This window comes from Bos indicus x Bos taurus, chromosome 8 (genome assembly GCF_003369695.1).
Source record: "Bos indicus x Bos taurus breed Angus x Brahman F1 hybrid chromosome 8, Bos_hybrid_MaternalHap_v2.0, whole genome shotgun sequence".
In the NCBI taxonomy this organism is placed as follows: domain Eukaryota; kingdom Metazoa; phylum Chordata; class Mammalia; order Artiodactyla; family Bovidae; genus Bos; species Bos indicus x Bos taurus.
The window spans coordinates 79,279,536-79,296,865 of record NC_040083.1 but is presented as its reverse complement, the minus strand read 5'-3'; the positions used below and the strand labels follow the sequence as shown (position 1 = coordinate 79,296,865).

General features: G+C 45.3%; 1 protein-coding gene across 5 annotated transcripts in view; it reads left to right on the top strand.

Moving 5' to 3' along the window:
• Positions 1-4,115: 4,115 nt before the first annotated feature.
• The window catches only part of GOLM1 (golgi membrane protein 1), a 59,982-nt gene continuing 46,767 nt past the window's right edge, over positions 4,116-17,330 (top strand). The window contains exons 1-3 of one of the 5 annotated variants that reach the window (XM_027550152.1): positions 4,116-4,216; positions 14,974-15,123; positions 17,148-17,327. In XM_027550152.1, coding sequence (XP_027405953.1) covers positions 14,995-15,123; positions 17,148-17,327 — 309 coding nt within the window. In that variant the 5' untranslated portion in view covers positions 4,116-4,216; positions 14,974-14,994. Of the gene's footprint in view, positions 4,217-4,352; positions 4,553-4,757; positions 5,055-14,973; positions 15,124-17,147; positions 17,328-17,330 lie in introns of those variants that run through there. The other 4 variants (XM_027550153.1, XM_027550151.1, XM_027550154.1 and 1 more) reach the window with 4 other exon arrangements.

Here is a 17,330-nt window from a genome sequence, read left to right as displayed (position 1 = left end):
CATGTAAAATGTCCCATTCAGTTCAGTTCAGTCGCTTAGTCATGTCCGACTCTGCGACCCCAAAGATGCAGTTACTGGAAAATTTTAAATTATATATGTGGTTTGAAATCTATTTCTGTTGGACAGTCTGTCCTACACCAATTTTCTGTTTAGTCTTTCCTGATTTTCCTAGACAGACATGAATTCTGCTTGCGCCACAGCTCTTTGAATTTCTCTTAGGATATCTGTGGGGGACATTTGCTGATTATTTGTCTGCCAGAATCCTCTTTTTCAGGCATTATCTCAATTTCCTTTTGTGGAATTAGTGGCCACGTCCAGAGTTGTCCCGGTTAGCCTGGTAAATGGGCATAGAATCAAATCCCTCCAACTGGAAGCTCCCTCTGGACACGTTGTATCTTAAGCAATGTTGCAAACAAGTGCGGTAAGCTGGAGGGCACATTTCCTATAGATGCTGCAGTGTGGCATATATACTAAACTCACTCTATCTGCTGTGTCATTTTTGCAGTGATTTCTGCTGCTTAGTCCTCTGCAGCATCTAGGTTTTCCAAACTGATTGAAAATCAATTTATATGATTTCACTGATTCTCACTATTGACTCCCTGAGACCCTGACCTTTGTCCAATCAACTCCTTTTCCTTGAGATTTACAAAGGCTCTTTCTATTGTTTGTGACCAAGAACTCTGAAAACGATTCTACACTGTTGTTCTGTTACGTATTACACATATTTCTAGCAAGTTCTAGGTATGGGGAAAGCCTCAGAATTGCAGGATAAACTGAAAAGTCAGGTTTTGAGGCGCATAGGAACCAGCCCCACAGATCTGCATGCCAAAAATGATGGGTACCATCATTGACATACGTGCACATGGATCCTTTTTCGTCTTTGGGTCATCGCTTTGCTTATCCCAAGAATAGAGTGTAATGAATCAGCTGAGGGTAGGAGTCTGTAGTAGACAGAATAATGGCCTCTCAAGATGTTCATGTCTTAATCCCTGAAACCTGTAAATGTCACCTTAAATGGCAGAAGAGAATTTGCAGATGTGATTAAATTAAGAGTCCAGCCACAGACATTATCTTGGATTATTTGGGTGGGACCCATGCAATCACAAGCGTTCTTAGAAGCAAAGAAAGCTTCCCAGCTGGATCTGAGAGATGTGACTATGGAAGCAGGATTAGAAAGATGTTACTGATTTTGAAGATTGCTTGTTTGTAAAATGAAAGAAGGGGGTTACATGCTGGGAATGCAAGCAATCTCTAAGAGCCGGAAAAAGCAATGCAATTGATCTTCCTAAGAGTCTCCAGAAAGCTCAGTGAGATTTTTTGATCAACACAACTGTGTCATTTTAACTCTTGTTGTTGTTGTTAACAACCTAGTTGTTCCTAAATTGTGTCTAACTCTTTTCAACCCCATGGATTGTAGCCTGTCAGCCTCCTTTGTCCCAGGGGTTTCCCAGACAAGAATACTGGAGTGGGTTGTCATTTCCTTTTCCAGATCTTCCTGACCCAGGTATCAAACTTGCATCTCCTGCATTAGCAGGCAGATTCTTTACCTCTGAGCCACCAGGGAAGCCCTCTAGGTTTGTGATAATTTGTTAGGGTAGCAAATAGAAAACTGATACAATGGTCTATTCCTTGAGCTAGAGAGGACATCACTTTGACTGACAGTCCAACTAAGGCTGTATCCCTTGGAGAGTAGGAGGTAGGTTCCTGTATGAACATAGGGTGCTATTAGCTAGTGAAGGAAAGAGAGCTAAACAGACAACACACAGGGGCGCACTACAACCAACCACAACAGCCCCTCGCACATTATTTAATCATTGAAAGTGAAAGTGTTAGTTGCTTACTCCCGTCTGACTCTTTGTGACCTCAAGGTCTGTCCATGGGATTCTACAGGCAAGAATACTGGCGTGGGTTGCCATTCCCTTCTCCAGGGGATCTTCCTGACTTGGAGACCCTGGTCTCCTGTATTGCATGCAGATTCTTTACCATCTGAGCTACCAGGGAAGCCCTTATTTAATCAAAAGCTATCCATTTGAATTTTTAGGGCGAGCAACTGATTAGGTTAAACATTCTGGATGAGAAGCCTTGAGGAAATAGAAGAGCACTTTATAAGCAATGTAAATCCAAATTCACATATGCAACACTGCATATATAAATATTGCATTTTAAAAGAACTTTAAGAACTACTCTTTAATTCCAAATTTTGCCATAAAGATCCCCATGAAACTTGGAAAGGATGATTCCCTCTCAGTAAAGATGTAGTTAATTTAGCCAGCTTCCCTTGTACCTAGACATATGGACCTCTTCTATAAAGTGATTAAGAATCCCTGGCTTAGTCACTGACTAATTAGTCACTGATAAATCACAGACACTAATGGGAACATACTTAGAGGCAAATGAGATGGAAGTTACGGTTCGCAGTCTAAGAAAGCAAAGTGTTACTAGGAGAGCCAAAAAGAGCATTAAGGGAAGATACTGCGCCTGTTCTAAAACCCTGACTATGGTCACTGAAGGTTCATAGGGGATCAGAGGCAAGACTTGCAAGTCAAGACCAAGGACAAGCCAGAGCTGATGGTCAACACACACATAGCTTTTGAACACTTATTTTGACCAGGTGGCAGTCTAACAATGGGCAATGAAAACATCATGTTGGAATATACTAGAATATCACTCTAAAGGGGTTATTATTGTCAGCTCATGACTCAGGTTTGGACTCATAAAAGCTCTCGTAACTGCCGTTAAGGAGATCCACGCTCAGGTGGTAGTAAGGAACCTTAACTTTTTGAAGGGGTCTGTTCTGGTTGAATCCAGTTTTAACTGTGAGAGTTCCTTCAGGAGTTTGTCTTTTGGAGTTGGGGTTTGGGAGGGATGAGCCAGGGGGTTCTTTTCTCAGATACTAGAGCTAGGTACGTTCAAAAAGAGATGATTCTAGGAAAATTGTTCTCAATTCTGGCTACATGTTCAATCTGAGAAGCTTTAAAACAAAAATACTAATGTTCAGACTCAGAACTCTAGAGGTGGGACTCTGGTATCTAAATATTTTAAAATCTCCCAGATAATTTGAATGTCTGGCTCATGCTACCAAGGTTAAGAATCATTGCTTTATAATTTCCTAGTACAGGTCAACTTAAAATATATTCACAACCTAAAAGTTGAGAGTTATGTTTTATTTGGTGGGAATTTGGGGAGTTCAAGTCTGGGAGACAGTATCTCAAGTGACTCTGAGACAACTGCTGTGAGGAGGTGAGAAGAACAGCCAGGTTTTATAGAAGTTCTGCAACAAAGGGCAGCTAGTTGGAACATCAGAAGATTATTGTTAATTAAAGAAAGCAGATATCCCAAGTTAAGAAAGTTTGTGCTTTTCTGTGAATGAGACAATGCAAGAGTCTCGGCTCACTAAAATAATTTCTTCTATATACATCTCAGCTATGGGGCCAGTATTCTGTGTTTTCACATCCCAAGTTCCCTTGGGCTCACTGTGGGGAGGGTCTGAAGTCTGCTGGTATTCTTTTTCCTGTATTCCCTTAGAATACAGGCTCACGTTGGCAGGCTGCAACTGCTGATGACAATGACAGTCTTATTTACTGATATGGCAGGAAATATTCCATTTCTCATATGGTTATTCTATATGTCACTAGTTTTGTGGCATCTTCTCAGGTAGGTGTGGCTCAACAGTGCTTCTCAAACTTGCGTGTGCCTGAAGGTCACCTGGGTGCTGTTTAAATTTCAGATTTCCAGGCTCCATTCTGAGAAAATCCTAGAGGATCCCGCTTGGGCAGCACCCAAGAGCCTTGGGATTTTCTCTGCTGCACAGTTGGGAGTGTCCCAACGCTCAACAAAATGAGCGCTGAGAGATAATAGCTTTAGGAAGATCAAGCCCACCTGTGAAGGGCTGATGGAAGAAAAAGGACAGATTTGTGAGTAAAGATCCCCCAAATACCTGTTTTTCCTTGGCCCCTCTATACTCGGCAGTTTCGGCCAGGACTACGTGAGCAAGACCAGAGACGTGAGCAAGACCAGGAGTGTGACAATGGGTGCGGTCGGCTCTGGGTTCCGGAAAATTCCTCCCGGCCGGAGGTGGGGGACGTTGAGGGGTGGGGAGGAGGGCGGTCTCCCGGGGCCCTTCTTTCCGTCGCCACTTCTCACCTCCTTTAAAAGCATCGAGACCGCTCTGCTGGTCTGTCGGAGCCCAGGCCCGAAGGCGCGCCGGGAGCCTCGGGTGAGGAGCTGGGGAGGAGGCTGAGAGGGGGCGCGACCAGGCTTTTCCAGCTCCCGCCGCTCAGCGGCCGCGGGCCAGGGCGCGCGCACCGCGGGGCCGGGAGTCCGGGCGCGGTCCCGGCCTCGCCTCCTCGCGCTCCCGAGGCCGTCTCCTCCGCGCGCCGCGGGCGCTGGCCAGAGGCGGGGACTCGCCGCTGCGGAGGCCGCGAACGCGGCGGCGCTGGACGCTGCCCAGGGCGGACGGGAGCACGAGGCCGGCGGCGGTGGCAGAGCGGCCCGGGCGAGAAGGGAGCCGGGCCCCCGCAGCGCCGAGCAACCGCCGGAGCCGCGGCAGGGGGTGAGTAGGCGGCGCGCACGCCTGGCGGCCCTCCCCCGGTCGCCCCAGCCCCCTTCTCTCTCCTTGTCCCTCCACGGCCCGGGGCCCGCTCCCAAGGACCCCGCGCCGGGCCCCGGAAACACCCGCTCTCCCCCGGCTGGCGCCCGGGCCGCAGCCTTTTACCGGAGTGGGCTCGAGGCCGGCCCCGCACCTCCCAGCGCTGGAGCCTCCTTCCCGGGGCCGCCCCGACCCGCCGCGTTCCGCCTCCCGGGCTCCGCTCCGTTGCTGGGCTCCCCTGAGGAGGCCGGTCTGGGGCGATGCGGGGCCTTTCTTTTTGTTCTTAGCTGTGTCACGCGCGTCGGCACCCAGAGTCGAAAGCGAGCATCCCCAAAGTGGCGCTAGTGGCAGCGGTGCGGGCGTGATTGGCACATGGGGAGGGCGGGCTGGCCGCGCCGCTCGTCTCTTTCCCTCTCCGCCCCGGGCCGCCGCGGTGCCCACGTTGGCAGCAGTCGCGTCCTGGCAGGTGAGCTTGACACCGGGTCCTCGGTCTGCGAACTGCCGGAGCTCTTCCGAATCCCGTCTCAGGGATGCTCCGGGTTCCTTCTGTACCTGTATTTCCCAACTTTGGCGGCGTGGAGGATCCACAAAACTTCTGCTCCGCCGTAAAAATAGTCTCCTGGGTTTACATACTCTTTATATGTCACACCCTACTTAATATTTTTAATGATTGTCTTTCGGTAAAACAAAATAGGCAAAATACCTGTTTCGATGAGTATTCGTTGTAGCGGAATTTTAGAATCATTGTATTCGCCAAGTCGTGGTGAGGCTTGAGATACCCCGTTTCCAAATCTGCAAAACCAAACTTGTGTGACTTTCACGGCTTTGAGATTTCCTTTGTCTGGTTTGTGATCTCCAAGGTCCAATTGCCCTAAATAATGCAAATATTGAGGGACAATCCTAGGGGCAGAGTAAGGTAGTCCAGTAACCTGATTACATGTTTAACAGCTTTAGAGTGACTCTGTTTGGCTCATGGCCACGAGACTGACTCAAATTTAGGCAGTTTTAGTATTCCTGAATTTTTTTGTAGCATGGGGCCTGAGAAGTTGAATCCCTTGTTGGTACTTGTGGGTCTTCTAGAGCATCCATCCATAGCTCCTCCTCCCTATGTTAGAGAAGATTAAGCTAAGCGCAGGCTACTGTGAAGAATAAGTTTATTTGTAAATAGAAACCAGGAGCTTGCTAAGACTTGTGTTTTTTAGGTCAGAACTCAATTTTTAAGGAGTCAGTGGTGAAAAGACATTGAATTCTTAGAATGTTTAAAGAAAACAACACTTCAAGACTTATTTTCCTCTCCTGTGAAGATATCACCTTTTCTCCCCATTGGTTTTGCTCAGAAGTGAAAAACCAAGGATGAGAGCCAGGAATGCTGGGGGTGAGGGGTGGAGGTCAGCATTTGGGAACATTGCTATTAGAAAGTAAGGGTGCCATTTGTTTTCTAATTGCTGGTCCAGTTATTGATGAGGGAATGAAAAGATTTTGCGTGTATATTGTTTTTTTCAGGGGTGGGGCTGAAACAGCAATGAGAATGGTTGACTGTGTCAGGCCCAGGGCCAGCTTCAGTCCATTTGTATGTCCACCTTCCCCCAGCCAGAAGGGAACTGCTGATCCTGTGAACGTTGCAGGCCAGCTTTCTGCATCTGAAGCACAAAGGATAGCCAGGCAGAGCCTGGGGAAACTGCCTGTGTGGGAAGAGTTGGAAGGCGGGGTGTCGCTTTCAACTTGTCTTGCTGGGCAGCGAGTAGGATCCCATCACTGGCAGTGAAGTGGAAGGGAACATGAGGTAGTGTGGCCCTGCTTTTAAACAGTCCGGGAGGGGCTGTGAGGGGAGGCAGGAACTGGAGGAGAGGCCCTGTGCCTGGGGCTTTAATTCAGTTGTATTATTGTTGTTTTCTGTGGGGGAAAAAAATAGTTGCTTTAGGAAAAGATTTCTTTTTTAATGACTTGAAATGGGGAATTGGGATAAGAAAAAAAATCACTTTTCTTTTTGTTTAAAAGAAAAACTCAGTTAGCATTATTTTCTAAAACTTCACAAAAGTAGAGGGAATGGTCTTGACATCCCCTTGTGCTTAGTCGCTCTGTCTGACTCGATAGCCCGCCAGGCTCCTCTGTCCACTCCAAGAATACTGCAGAGGGTTGTTGTGTTCTCCCCCAGGGATCTCCTGACAGGTAGATTCTTTGCCTGCTGCGCCGTGGGGGCTTTCACCTTAACAAAATGTGAATGGCATTTCTCTTGCTCCCCCAAGATGGTCTTAGAGTGTGGCTGCTTTCTAGACTTTTCCAAGTTACTGATGAAATTACATTGAAAGAGAGGCGTGGCTTGAAGTTTGAGGATTATTTCCAAAATTCCCAGAGAGCCTATTTTGCTTCACAAAGAAATGTCAGCCACTTTCAGGAAAGAAAATGCACACCTTCTCAGATTTTTACATCGTGATCTTATTCTCTTTCAAGACTGCATTAATAAAACTTCCTCTCACTAAGATTTTGATGATTAACTAGTGCTGACAGGAAGAACACATATGTAAAAATACTGTATAATGAGATAGTTTGCTGTGGTTTCCAAGCTTTTTTGTTCATTCTTGTTAGAAAAAAAAAAAAAAATTTAACTAGTACAGCATAATGTCAGTTGGATCTCATTTAAGACCAGTTTTTAGTACTCCTCTGTATGTGTGTTTGTTACTTAATTATAAATTAATGTACATGTGCTAATGTTGTAGCTCAAGATCCAGTATATACTTAGGGCTGGAATCATTGTGGAGGTAAAACCCTCTTTCAAATACTCCTTGAACTTTGAGGTTTTTTTGGTCTGGATCTTGTTAGATCTGAGTACAACATCCTTGTTTTTACTTGGTGATGTCGCACAGATGAAGCTGGCTCAGGGTGGGAAGTGCATTCCTAACCCCTGGCTTTTGTTCACCTGTGCTTGCGTTTACTAGTATAGCTTTAATCTGTGCTTTTTATGGGAACCTTAAAGCTTCATATCCTCTGTGAGTTTAGTTTTAATTTGTGCATCTATTTCATTGTATGCTTGCCCAGTCAAAGGAGTGTGTCAGGTACCTCAGAGGGCTGGTGACTTTGTGAGGGTGCAGTCAGTTCCTGCTTTTACTAGCACTGTTAGTATTTCATGGTAGTATTAGTACAGTGTAACACAGTGTAAAGTAATTAGTGTACACATAATACATTTAACTTGGTGTAATATTTACATTACTAAACGTAGTTGCTATTCTACTTTTTGGACAAAAATAAATGTAACTTCTAGGATTTTTCCCCCAGCCCAGATGGAGCGTCTTTTACACCTTCTGGGGTGCATACGCCCTGCTGGTAGACAGCTGTTTCTCTCACTTCAGTCTCAGGTAATTCTTTCATTTGATTCTCAGAAGAACCCTGTGAATGCAGGTATAATTGATCGCACTCCCCATTTTTTTTTTTTTTAATGAGTAAACTGAGACTTTAAAAGGTTAATACCGGGACTTCCCTGGTGGTCCAGTGGTTAAGATCTGCTTTGCAATGCACGGGACCCAAGTTCAATCCCTGGTCAGGGAACAAAGATCCCAGATGCCTTGGAGCAACTAAGTCCATATGCCTCAACTCCTAAGCCCATATGCCACAACTAGAGAGTCCATGCACTACAGCAAAAGATTCCACATGATACAACAAAGACCTGATACAACCAAATAAATAACTATATTTAAAAAAAGGTTAATACCACAGCAGTTCTTTTCAGTTAGTATTTGCTTGGTGACAAGTACATGCTCTCATTTAATTTTCACACTAGCCTTAGAAGACAGGGATAAGCCTTTACAGGGGAGCACAGGAGGTTGGGAGGAGATGAGGAACCACTGCGTCACCAGGTCAGAAATGGGCTGCCCTGTATTCTTTCTGTTCCTCTCTATCTCCTCCTCTCTTACTCCAACTTGTAAATATCTTTCCTTATAAGCATTTGCTGTACATTTTCTATTATAGAAAAATGTAAAATGGCAACCCACTCCAGTACTCTTGCCTAGAAAATTCCATGGATGGAGGAGCCTGGTGGGCCCCAGTCCATAGGGTCACAAAGAGTCGGACACAACTGAGCGACTTCACGACGATTGATTTATTGAGTATATTTTTAAAAATTTTCAACAAAAATGGGATATGAGCATTACTATTTTGTAACTTTTTTCATGTAACAGTTTATGTTTTGATCATCTGTTGCTTCATAACAGATCAGCTGCAAGCGTAAAACCATCGTTTAGTTATTGCTTCTGGTTCTGTGGGTTGACTGGACTGTAGTCTTTTGAGGATCAGCTGGGCTGTAATTTCAAGATGGCTCATTTGCTATTACTAGTTTTTAAAAATAGTGCCTTGGTGAATTCTTGGACAAAATTTTAATATACTAATGATTTTAGAAAAAAAAAAAGTAAGCTATTTCTCTGATTCTGATGCTGCCAGAACTGGAGGGTCTAGCCCATCAAAATGTTCTCTGTCATTTATATCCATGCAGCAGGTAGATGATACCTTATCTTTCCTCTCTGTTTTCTGTATCAGTGAGGGAGGGTCCTGTAGAAGCCATTGTTGCTCTGGAATTAGTGATCACTTCATTCTGACTGGGGCTTCTCTGGTGGCTCAGGCAGTAAAAAATCTGCCCACAATGCAGGAGACCCAAGTTCTATCCCTGGGATGGGAAGATCTCCCCTGGAGGAGGAAATGGCAACCCACTCCAGTATTCTTGCCTGGAGAATCCCATGGACAGAGGGGCCTGGTGGACTGTAGCCAAAAGCCAAGGAAGTTTGGGGAATCCAAACTCAACCTTTAAACAGTATGGAAATGTTTAAACAGTATAGAAATGTTTCCCCAAAGATAAACAACGTACTCTCTCCAACATGCCTTTCTGCTTCTTAAAAATAATTGAGTGTGACCAGAATAAGAGGCACTTGTCAGACCTGTCCAGTGAGCTCTGGTGAGCACAGTTCTCAATCTTGACCTGTATCAGCATCACCTGGAGAACTTTATAATCATGTGATGCTGATGCTGCTGGTCCAGGGTCCATACTTTGAGAACTGTGAACTACAGCAATTGTTGGCAAACGTTTTCTGTAAAGAGCCAGATGGTATTTTAGGTTCTGTAGGCCCAGTGGGTTGTGTCACAGCTACACAATTCTCATAGCCTGACAGCCATGACAATATGTAAATGAATGGTCATGGCTGTGTCCCAACAGACCTTTATTTATGTCAGTGAAATTTTAATTACATGTACTTCTCGTGTCATGAAATATTATTCTTTTGTTTTGTTTTGTTTTGTTTTTTCAATAAAAAAGCTTGAAACCTGAGCTTTTAGACAGTGTACAAAGACAGGTGGCTGGCAGGATTCTGCCCTGAAGCTGGAGCTTGCCGACTCCCGAACAAGAGGAGGAATTTGGGAACACTTGCTATCGTGTAGCTGTGGCGTCCACAGGGGAGTTGGCCCTTCTGCAGAAAGTCAAGTGCTGGAAGAAACACAATGGAATTGGTTCTCATTCATTTTCACTCATCCATCTCACTCTTTGGTATTTTCACTCTATAGCCCTAAATATGCACATGAATTTTGACATTTTTTTCTTTTTAAAACATTTTATTGAGCATAATTGACATCACATATTAGTTTCAGGTATACAGGGTAAAGATCCATTATTTGTATACTTTGCAAAATGCTCACCACAGTAAATCTAGTTATCATCATTGCACAGTTACAAAATTTTTTTTCTTGTGATGAATTTTTAAGATCTACTCTCTTACAACTTTACTATGCGTGATATGGTATTATTGTAGTTACCCTGCTGTTAAAGGTTTTTCTTTCTAAACTATTAGATTCTAGAATTGGGGGCAAATTGAGGGTTGGGAAAGTGGGAGTAGGAGAATTGTATACTTCCTAGTAAGTTTTTAAAAGAATATAAGAATTTAAAAGGAGAATTCAATGGACTTGTAATTTAACCCTAATGGTTTAGACAGGAGTTTACAGACTTCCCCAGAGGGGCCAGATAATGATACATCTAACTGCGTCAGTCTTCATTCTAACCCTTTGAGTAAATCCCCGTGTCAATTGTTCAACTCTGCCTGGTAGGCAGAAAGCAGCTGTGGGCAGTACTTCAAGGGCTGGGCGTGGCTGTGTTCACCAAAACCTTATTTACACAATGGGCTGCTAATGGCTCTAGGCCTCAGTATGCTGACTTCTGCCTTGGAGACATTCTTGGGGTGGGGTGGAATATCTTTGAACCCTCCAAAAAAATGTTGGTGACCAACTCCTGAGACCTCAGCGCTAAGTGGGGCATCCTCCAATCTGTTTGCTCACTGAGGTGGCTTCTGAACTCTGTTCAGGTCACTTCTGGCTCCATTGAGGGCACTTCCGGCTCTCGCCCTCCGCCCACCTGGTAAGGCCATTTCTTCTGAGAAGGAATTAAGGTGCAGCTCCCATATTGTTTGGAGAAGCTGTGTTGTTCCTGTAGTGATGACATTGGTTAAACAAGTCAATCTGATTTGATTGCTTATGTATTTGCCTATATGATTAAAAATCTCCGTGAAAATGAGGAAATGGAAAGATTATTTAACTAGGAAGTTCAAAGGGCTCATGTATTTAACCAGTTGCCCATTTTCTTATGTTTTTCTTAAAAAAAGTCTCTGTTCTCTTATAAACATTTTTGCTTAAAAGGCAACAATAATTTTAACCAGTAGATTGAATTGCTTAAATTAATTGAGCCAGTCATTTTTTTAAAAACGACTCTTCCAACTTGCCAAGAAACATTTAATGCAGATATACCTGGAATTTCACAGAGTTTAGTTGATTTAGGTTAATCTTTTTCAGTATGTCAAGTGACTATAATCAAATATAAGACAAAACACATTCTGAAGCCTAAATTATGACTGTTAATCTGTCTGACATAGACTGTCTCCGACCCACTTCTGTCACCCCCAGTCTGTATAAATTCTAAAGTGGAGGAGGGTAGAGCGTTTGAAACATTTGACAACCCTGACTTTGAGTGCCTGCCCTTAGTCTTCATTAGGCTTTGACATTTTCCCAGCCATGACTCCCTTCGTCTTGGGCAGCAGTGTTTCTGCAATCCTGGAAGTCCTGGGTGAGGCACGTTGCAGGACGAAGGGTCACTGTTGGCCCTTTCTCCGTCATGGTCATCTTCTTACCTGGGCAGCCCTCTGTCCATTGGGAGCCCGGGGCTCTCCTTATTGCGCCCTCTGGGCGGCTGCACACCAACTGACCTGCCAAGTGCTGGGTCAGGCGAGGGGCCTCTGAGACTGTACTCAGCTTCCTGGAACCTCTCTCTTGCATACTAGGGTCCTAGTCTAGGATGTCTGCTGCAGAAGCAGCATCTGTGAGTCAGCCCAGGTGATGGCAGTGACTGCTGCTTCAGTGGACAGCAGAGTTGAGGGAGGAGCTGGTTCCTATGGCTGGTTCCTAGGAATGGCTGGTTGCTATAAAGTAGAACAATTGAGGAGGGAAGACATTCATCACTTTTTTCTTATAAAGGGCAGAAAAGGCCAGATCTGGAAATGATTTGTTATTCATCTTTCCATCTCTAATAATGATTACTGTTGCTCAGTCATGTCCGACTCTGCAACCCCATGGAATGTAGCCCACCAGGCTCCTCTGTCTATGGGATTCTCCAGGCAAGAATACTGGAGTGGGGGTGCCATTCTCTTCTCCAGAGGATCTTCCTGACCCAGGGATCAAACCTGGGTCTCCTGCATTGCAGGCAGATTCTTACTGCCTGTGTCACCAGGGAAGCCTCTAATATGATAGTCAGCATTCCCTGAGCCATTGAAACTATGTGTCGGTTGTGGTTCTAGGCATGTCTCTTATCTTTTCTGGTCTGTATTCCTCATTTAAGCCCTCTGAGGAAGACAGTCCAGGGTTCTGTGGTTCTTAAGAGGTGGAGCCAAGTCTGACTCTGGCCACTGGGTTCTGAGTTAGATCTCTTAACGCTGCCCTGGCTTCCTGTTGCTAGCACGACAACCTGTCCTGTCAGAGCTGTTCACTAAACTTTTTGACTGGCTAAAGGAAGAAGAATGTTAAATGATCATCTGTAACTTCCTTGAAGTGAGAATTGAGTTACATTGTTTTCAGAGTTACGGTATACCACCCTGACTCACATCTGCAGGTATAACAAAAGATCAAGTAAGGATCCCATCTAAAAGCGTATTGTCAAGGGTTTAAGCATGTGACAAAGACGGCCTTTCAGAGAACTGAGTGAAAATAGATTATTCCATAAGAGAGTGCTCAGAGAACTGGCTGGGCATTCCAAAAAAAAAAAAACCAAAAAAGTTTTCTTTGTATTTCCTTACTTCTTGGGTCAAAAAAATTCCAAATGGATGAAATACTTAAATATAAATATGAAACCCATAGGTATGTTGAGAGGAGATATGGGTAAATGTATATCTAAACTTAGAGTAGGAAATGTCTTTCAAAATTTAAGCAAAATCTAGAAACAAAGAGTGATGAGATTAGGTTATTTTGAAAACACCAACAATAGCTAAAAATTACGGGCAAAAGATTTCATAGAGAAAGGAGGAGTGGGCCTACTTCTTGGTGATTTAAGAAATGTCCCGAGTTATTTTGATGCCTTTTGAGGGTTAAGAGCAGCTGGAATAGAAGGAACAGCCAGTGAAGTAGGAAGAGGAGGACTTTTAATTTTACACTTCACTGTGTGTGATTTTTCTCCCCAATTGTATTTGTAATTATATATATATATATATATTTTTTTTTTTTAAAGAAAGACTTTCATGATCAAAAACATGATAAAGCAGTGGAGACACATTTTCAGCAGATCCGTAGAATTTTCTGGAACTTTAGTATTTCTGAGCATCACTCTCTGTTAGTACATACAGTGCTAGCTGATAGCAACTCTCAGTTAAATTTAAAACTTATTTTCCTCTTTTGTCCCAAGAGACCAGAACTGGTGAAGAAGGCACCAGTCAATGGAGGCTGGACTCAGCCCTCAGTTCTATGCATGGGAATTCTGGGGGTGCTTAGTTTTACGTGATTTCCACTAGATTGCTCTTACATCCCCTTCTTGGCTCCCACGCCAGTACCTAGAGAGAGAGGATGTCTCCCAGGGACACGACTCAGCTACAAGTACCGGAGAGCTGGCTCTCAGTTCTCCTGTGTCCTCACCTGCAGGAACTTCACCTCAGAGCTGAGTCCCTGGTGGTATCTCTTCCCCTCCTCCCCCGTTTGCTTCTCCCCTTCCGCCCTCACCACCTCTTCCCCGTCCTCCATTGCTGGCCTCACTTGGCATAAAAGCACATCTATTGTGAGGGAGCCCGTTGATTACATGTATTGTGTGCATTGCCTTCCTTCTGATAAGGCCCTGTTCATCTGGCTCAGCGAAAGCCGTTTGGAACAGTTCACTAACCTTACCCTTGCTGGGGCAGGGCTGGGATCCAGCCAGACTGGGCTTGGGATCGGAGCCCAGGAGCAGAAACATGACTCCTTCCTTGTCAGCTGTGTTTCTGTTTCTTTCAAGAAGTCTGATGCTCCCTGCAGCCCTTGAAGTCTCCTGACTTGGCTGTGCTGCACAGATATGGGCTCAGAAGGGAGAGAACAGTGTTCAAAGGAAGCTGGGCCAATGCCTCTTTCTGAGGCAGTCGGGGCACTTCCGGTCCTGGCTTCACACGCCTCCAGGAGGCTTTCCTGCTTGGCTCAGGGAATATCGTAATTGGGTGTCACTGACAATTTTATCAAAGAATAGAAAACCCTCCCCTTGTTAGGAATCAGATCAAAAAGACTTCTTTGCGGAATAATGAGAAATGGAGTCTTTCTTTCATTTTTAAAAGATTTTTTGAAGTCTTTTGCTTCTGTTCCGTGTCTTGGTTTTTTTCATGGTCAGGCATGTGAGATCCTAGCTCCCTGACCAGGGATTGAACCCTCACCCTTTGCATTGGAAGGTGAAGTCCCACCCATTGGACAACCAGGCAAGTCCCTGGAGTCGTTCTAGTCATTCTAATGTGATGTAGAAGCACTAATATTTGCTTTTACTGCTTACAGAGATGGTGATTTCTCAAATTGTACTGGGAGGTAAGAAACTATAGTTATCCCCATTTTTTCAGATGGGAAAACTGAGGCATAAGAGAAATTATTACCTGCCCGCAGTGTTGAGCCGGTGTGTGATGGGTTTCTATGATGGTGCCCACTCCCACAGGCCTGTCCCAGGGATCTAGCCGCACTGCCCAGGGCACACATCATCTGCTCTGGGTGTGCTATGTACAGTCCTCTCTGCCGACAGCTCTGTGTTTCAAGGAGAAAACACCAGCCTGTGTTTCGGGCAGGCCGCCTTCCTGTTGGTTGTGGTGATGGATGTGGCATGTCCGGGGCATGGCAGTCCTGGTACTGAGGCCTGTGTGCCTGTTCTCATTCGGCAGGTTCTCAGCCCGGCCCTTGAGATGATGGGATTGGGAAACGGACGTCGGAGCATGAAGTCACCACCGCTCGTGCTGGCTGCCCTGGTGGCCTGTATCATTGTCCTGGGCTTCAACTACTGGATCGCCAGCTCCCGGAGCGTGGATCTCCAGGTGTTCTCTTGGTCCTGTTTGTGTGGGTGTCACAGAGTATTTAGAGCTGCTGGGTGCTGGATTCTGAGGAGTTCGTGGTTTATCAGCACCTAAGGTTTTGTGCACAGTAATGCATGTTCTGCAGGGCCCAACACCCAGCCTCAGGCCTGGCTCCACACCAGCCCTGCTCTTGGGTGGGCGAGGACCCCCTTGTGACTTCTTAGGCTTGCTGCTAGGACATGCCTGTCTGCCCTTCCTGTAAGTGAACAATTTTTAGTTAGGCCTTTGGGGCTGGTTCTGGGAAAACAGCTCAAGTACCCTGCCCACAGCCCGTTCTGGTCCTCCAGTCCACATTCAGTACCTGAGTGGTGTGGGTAGTGTATTTGGAGAGTGGGTGTGAGAAATGTGTTTAGAGGTACCAGTCTTTACCAGTATCATTTACTGATAGTAATAACTTTATCTTTCCTATTTATTGCCACCTGTCATGGGCCAGCAGTACTGAGCGACAGCCAGGACTCTTTCTTGACCACGGTTTAGTCAGGCTTTGTGGAGCCCCCTTCTTGACAAGGCCTCAGTCTTGTCAAGGCCATCCTGTTTTTGGCCTGCCCAGCCCAGGCTCAGCAGAGAATCCTGCTAACTCATTCCTCCACCCCTGATGCCCGAGCAAGCTCCTCATGCATTATCTTTGATGGGCGTGCCTTTAGCAAGACTCCCCCTACCCTCTTAGTACTTTTCCATCTACCAACCCCTTGTCCCTGCTCTTTGGCTGTAAATCCTCAGCTGTCTCTGCGGTACTCAGAATTGAGAGCGGTTTCTCTCTCAACTGCAATAGTCATGACCCCTGTTGCAGCAGCTTGAATCAAGTTTTCCTTATCATTTTAACAGGTATCAGAATAATGTTTCTTTAAGGGTACGTTGCATACATTACCTTTTTTTGTATTCTGTCAGGTTAGGATCTTGTTCCCCACCCCATTTCACAGAGGAAGGACGAGGGGAGCTGGGACTCCAAGCCAGTCTTTCTGGTGGCGGGGCTTGAGTTCTCAGGAAAGCCGTCCCCTAGGAGCGTTTCTGAACTCCTCTGGCGCCTGCCCCCGCAGTGGTAGTGCTTTTGTCTGAGTTTCCCCTGGACCCCTGTTACCTGGGCACATGGGGTTTTGGTGTCCAGAGAACTCAATCTGTTTCAGAAATTGTGTCCTATAAAGAGTGTTCAAGTGCTGTGTTAGTGAGGAAAAGAAACTAAGTATTTGAGCGCCAGCTCACACCAGGTAATGCATAAAGCATTTTATGTACAGGCAGACCTTGGCCATATCACAGATTCAGTTCCAGACTGCTGTAATAAAGCAAATAGTGCGATAAAACAAGTCATGTGAGTTTTTTTTTTATCAGTGCATAAAAGGTTATATTTATGCTATACTGTACTCTATTAAGTGTTCAGTAGTGTTATATCTAAAAAAAAAAGTACATACTTTAACTTAAAAATACTGCTAAAAAATGCTGACCATCATCTAAGCATTTAGGGAGCCTTAGTAACTTCAAAGATCATGATCTCAGATCATCACAACAAATATAATGATAATGAAAAATTTGAAATATTATGAGAATTACCAAAATGTGATACAGAGATACGGAGTAAGCAAATGCTATTGGAAAAAATGGTGCTGACGCACTTGGTCCATGCAGGGTTGCCACATACTTTCAATTTCTAAAAAATACAATACCTGTGAAGCTCGATAAAATGAGGTGTGCCTATACCTGCCTCAATCAAGCCTGGCAAAGTCCCTGTGAGGGGTGTGGTGGTGTTTCCATGGAGACGCACAGTAGACACACAGATGCTCAGAGAAGTGAATAGCCTCTAGAATAGCCTGTGGGAGCATCTGCACCACTCACCTAGAAGATCAAGCCCTGGGGACACACCAGGTGGGAATGGACACGCTGTGAACACACTTGGCCCCGGCTGGGGGCTGTGGTGTGGTCTTGCTGAGGGAACGTGGCAGTCTGGTCTGAGGATAGCTTCACATGGTCCTTACGCTGTGGTGTCCTTGCAGACGCGGATTGTGGAGCTGGAAGGCAGGGTCCGCAGGGCAGCTGCGGAGCGAGGGGCTGTGGAGATGAAGAAGAATGAGTTCCAGGGGGAGCTGGAAAAGCAGCGGGAGCAGCTGGACAAAATCCAGTCCAGCCACAACTTTCAGATGGAGAGCGTCAACAAGTTGTACCAGGACGAAAAGGCA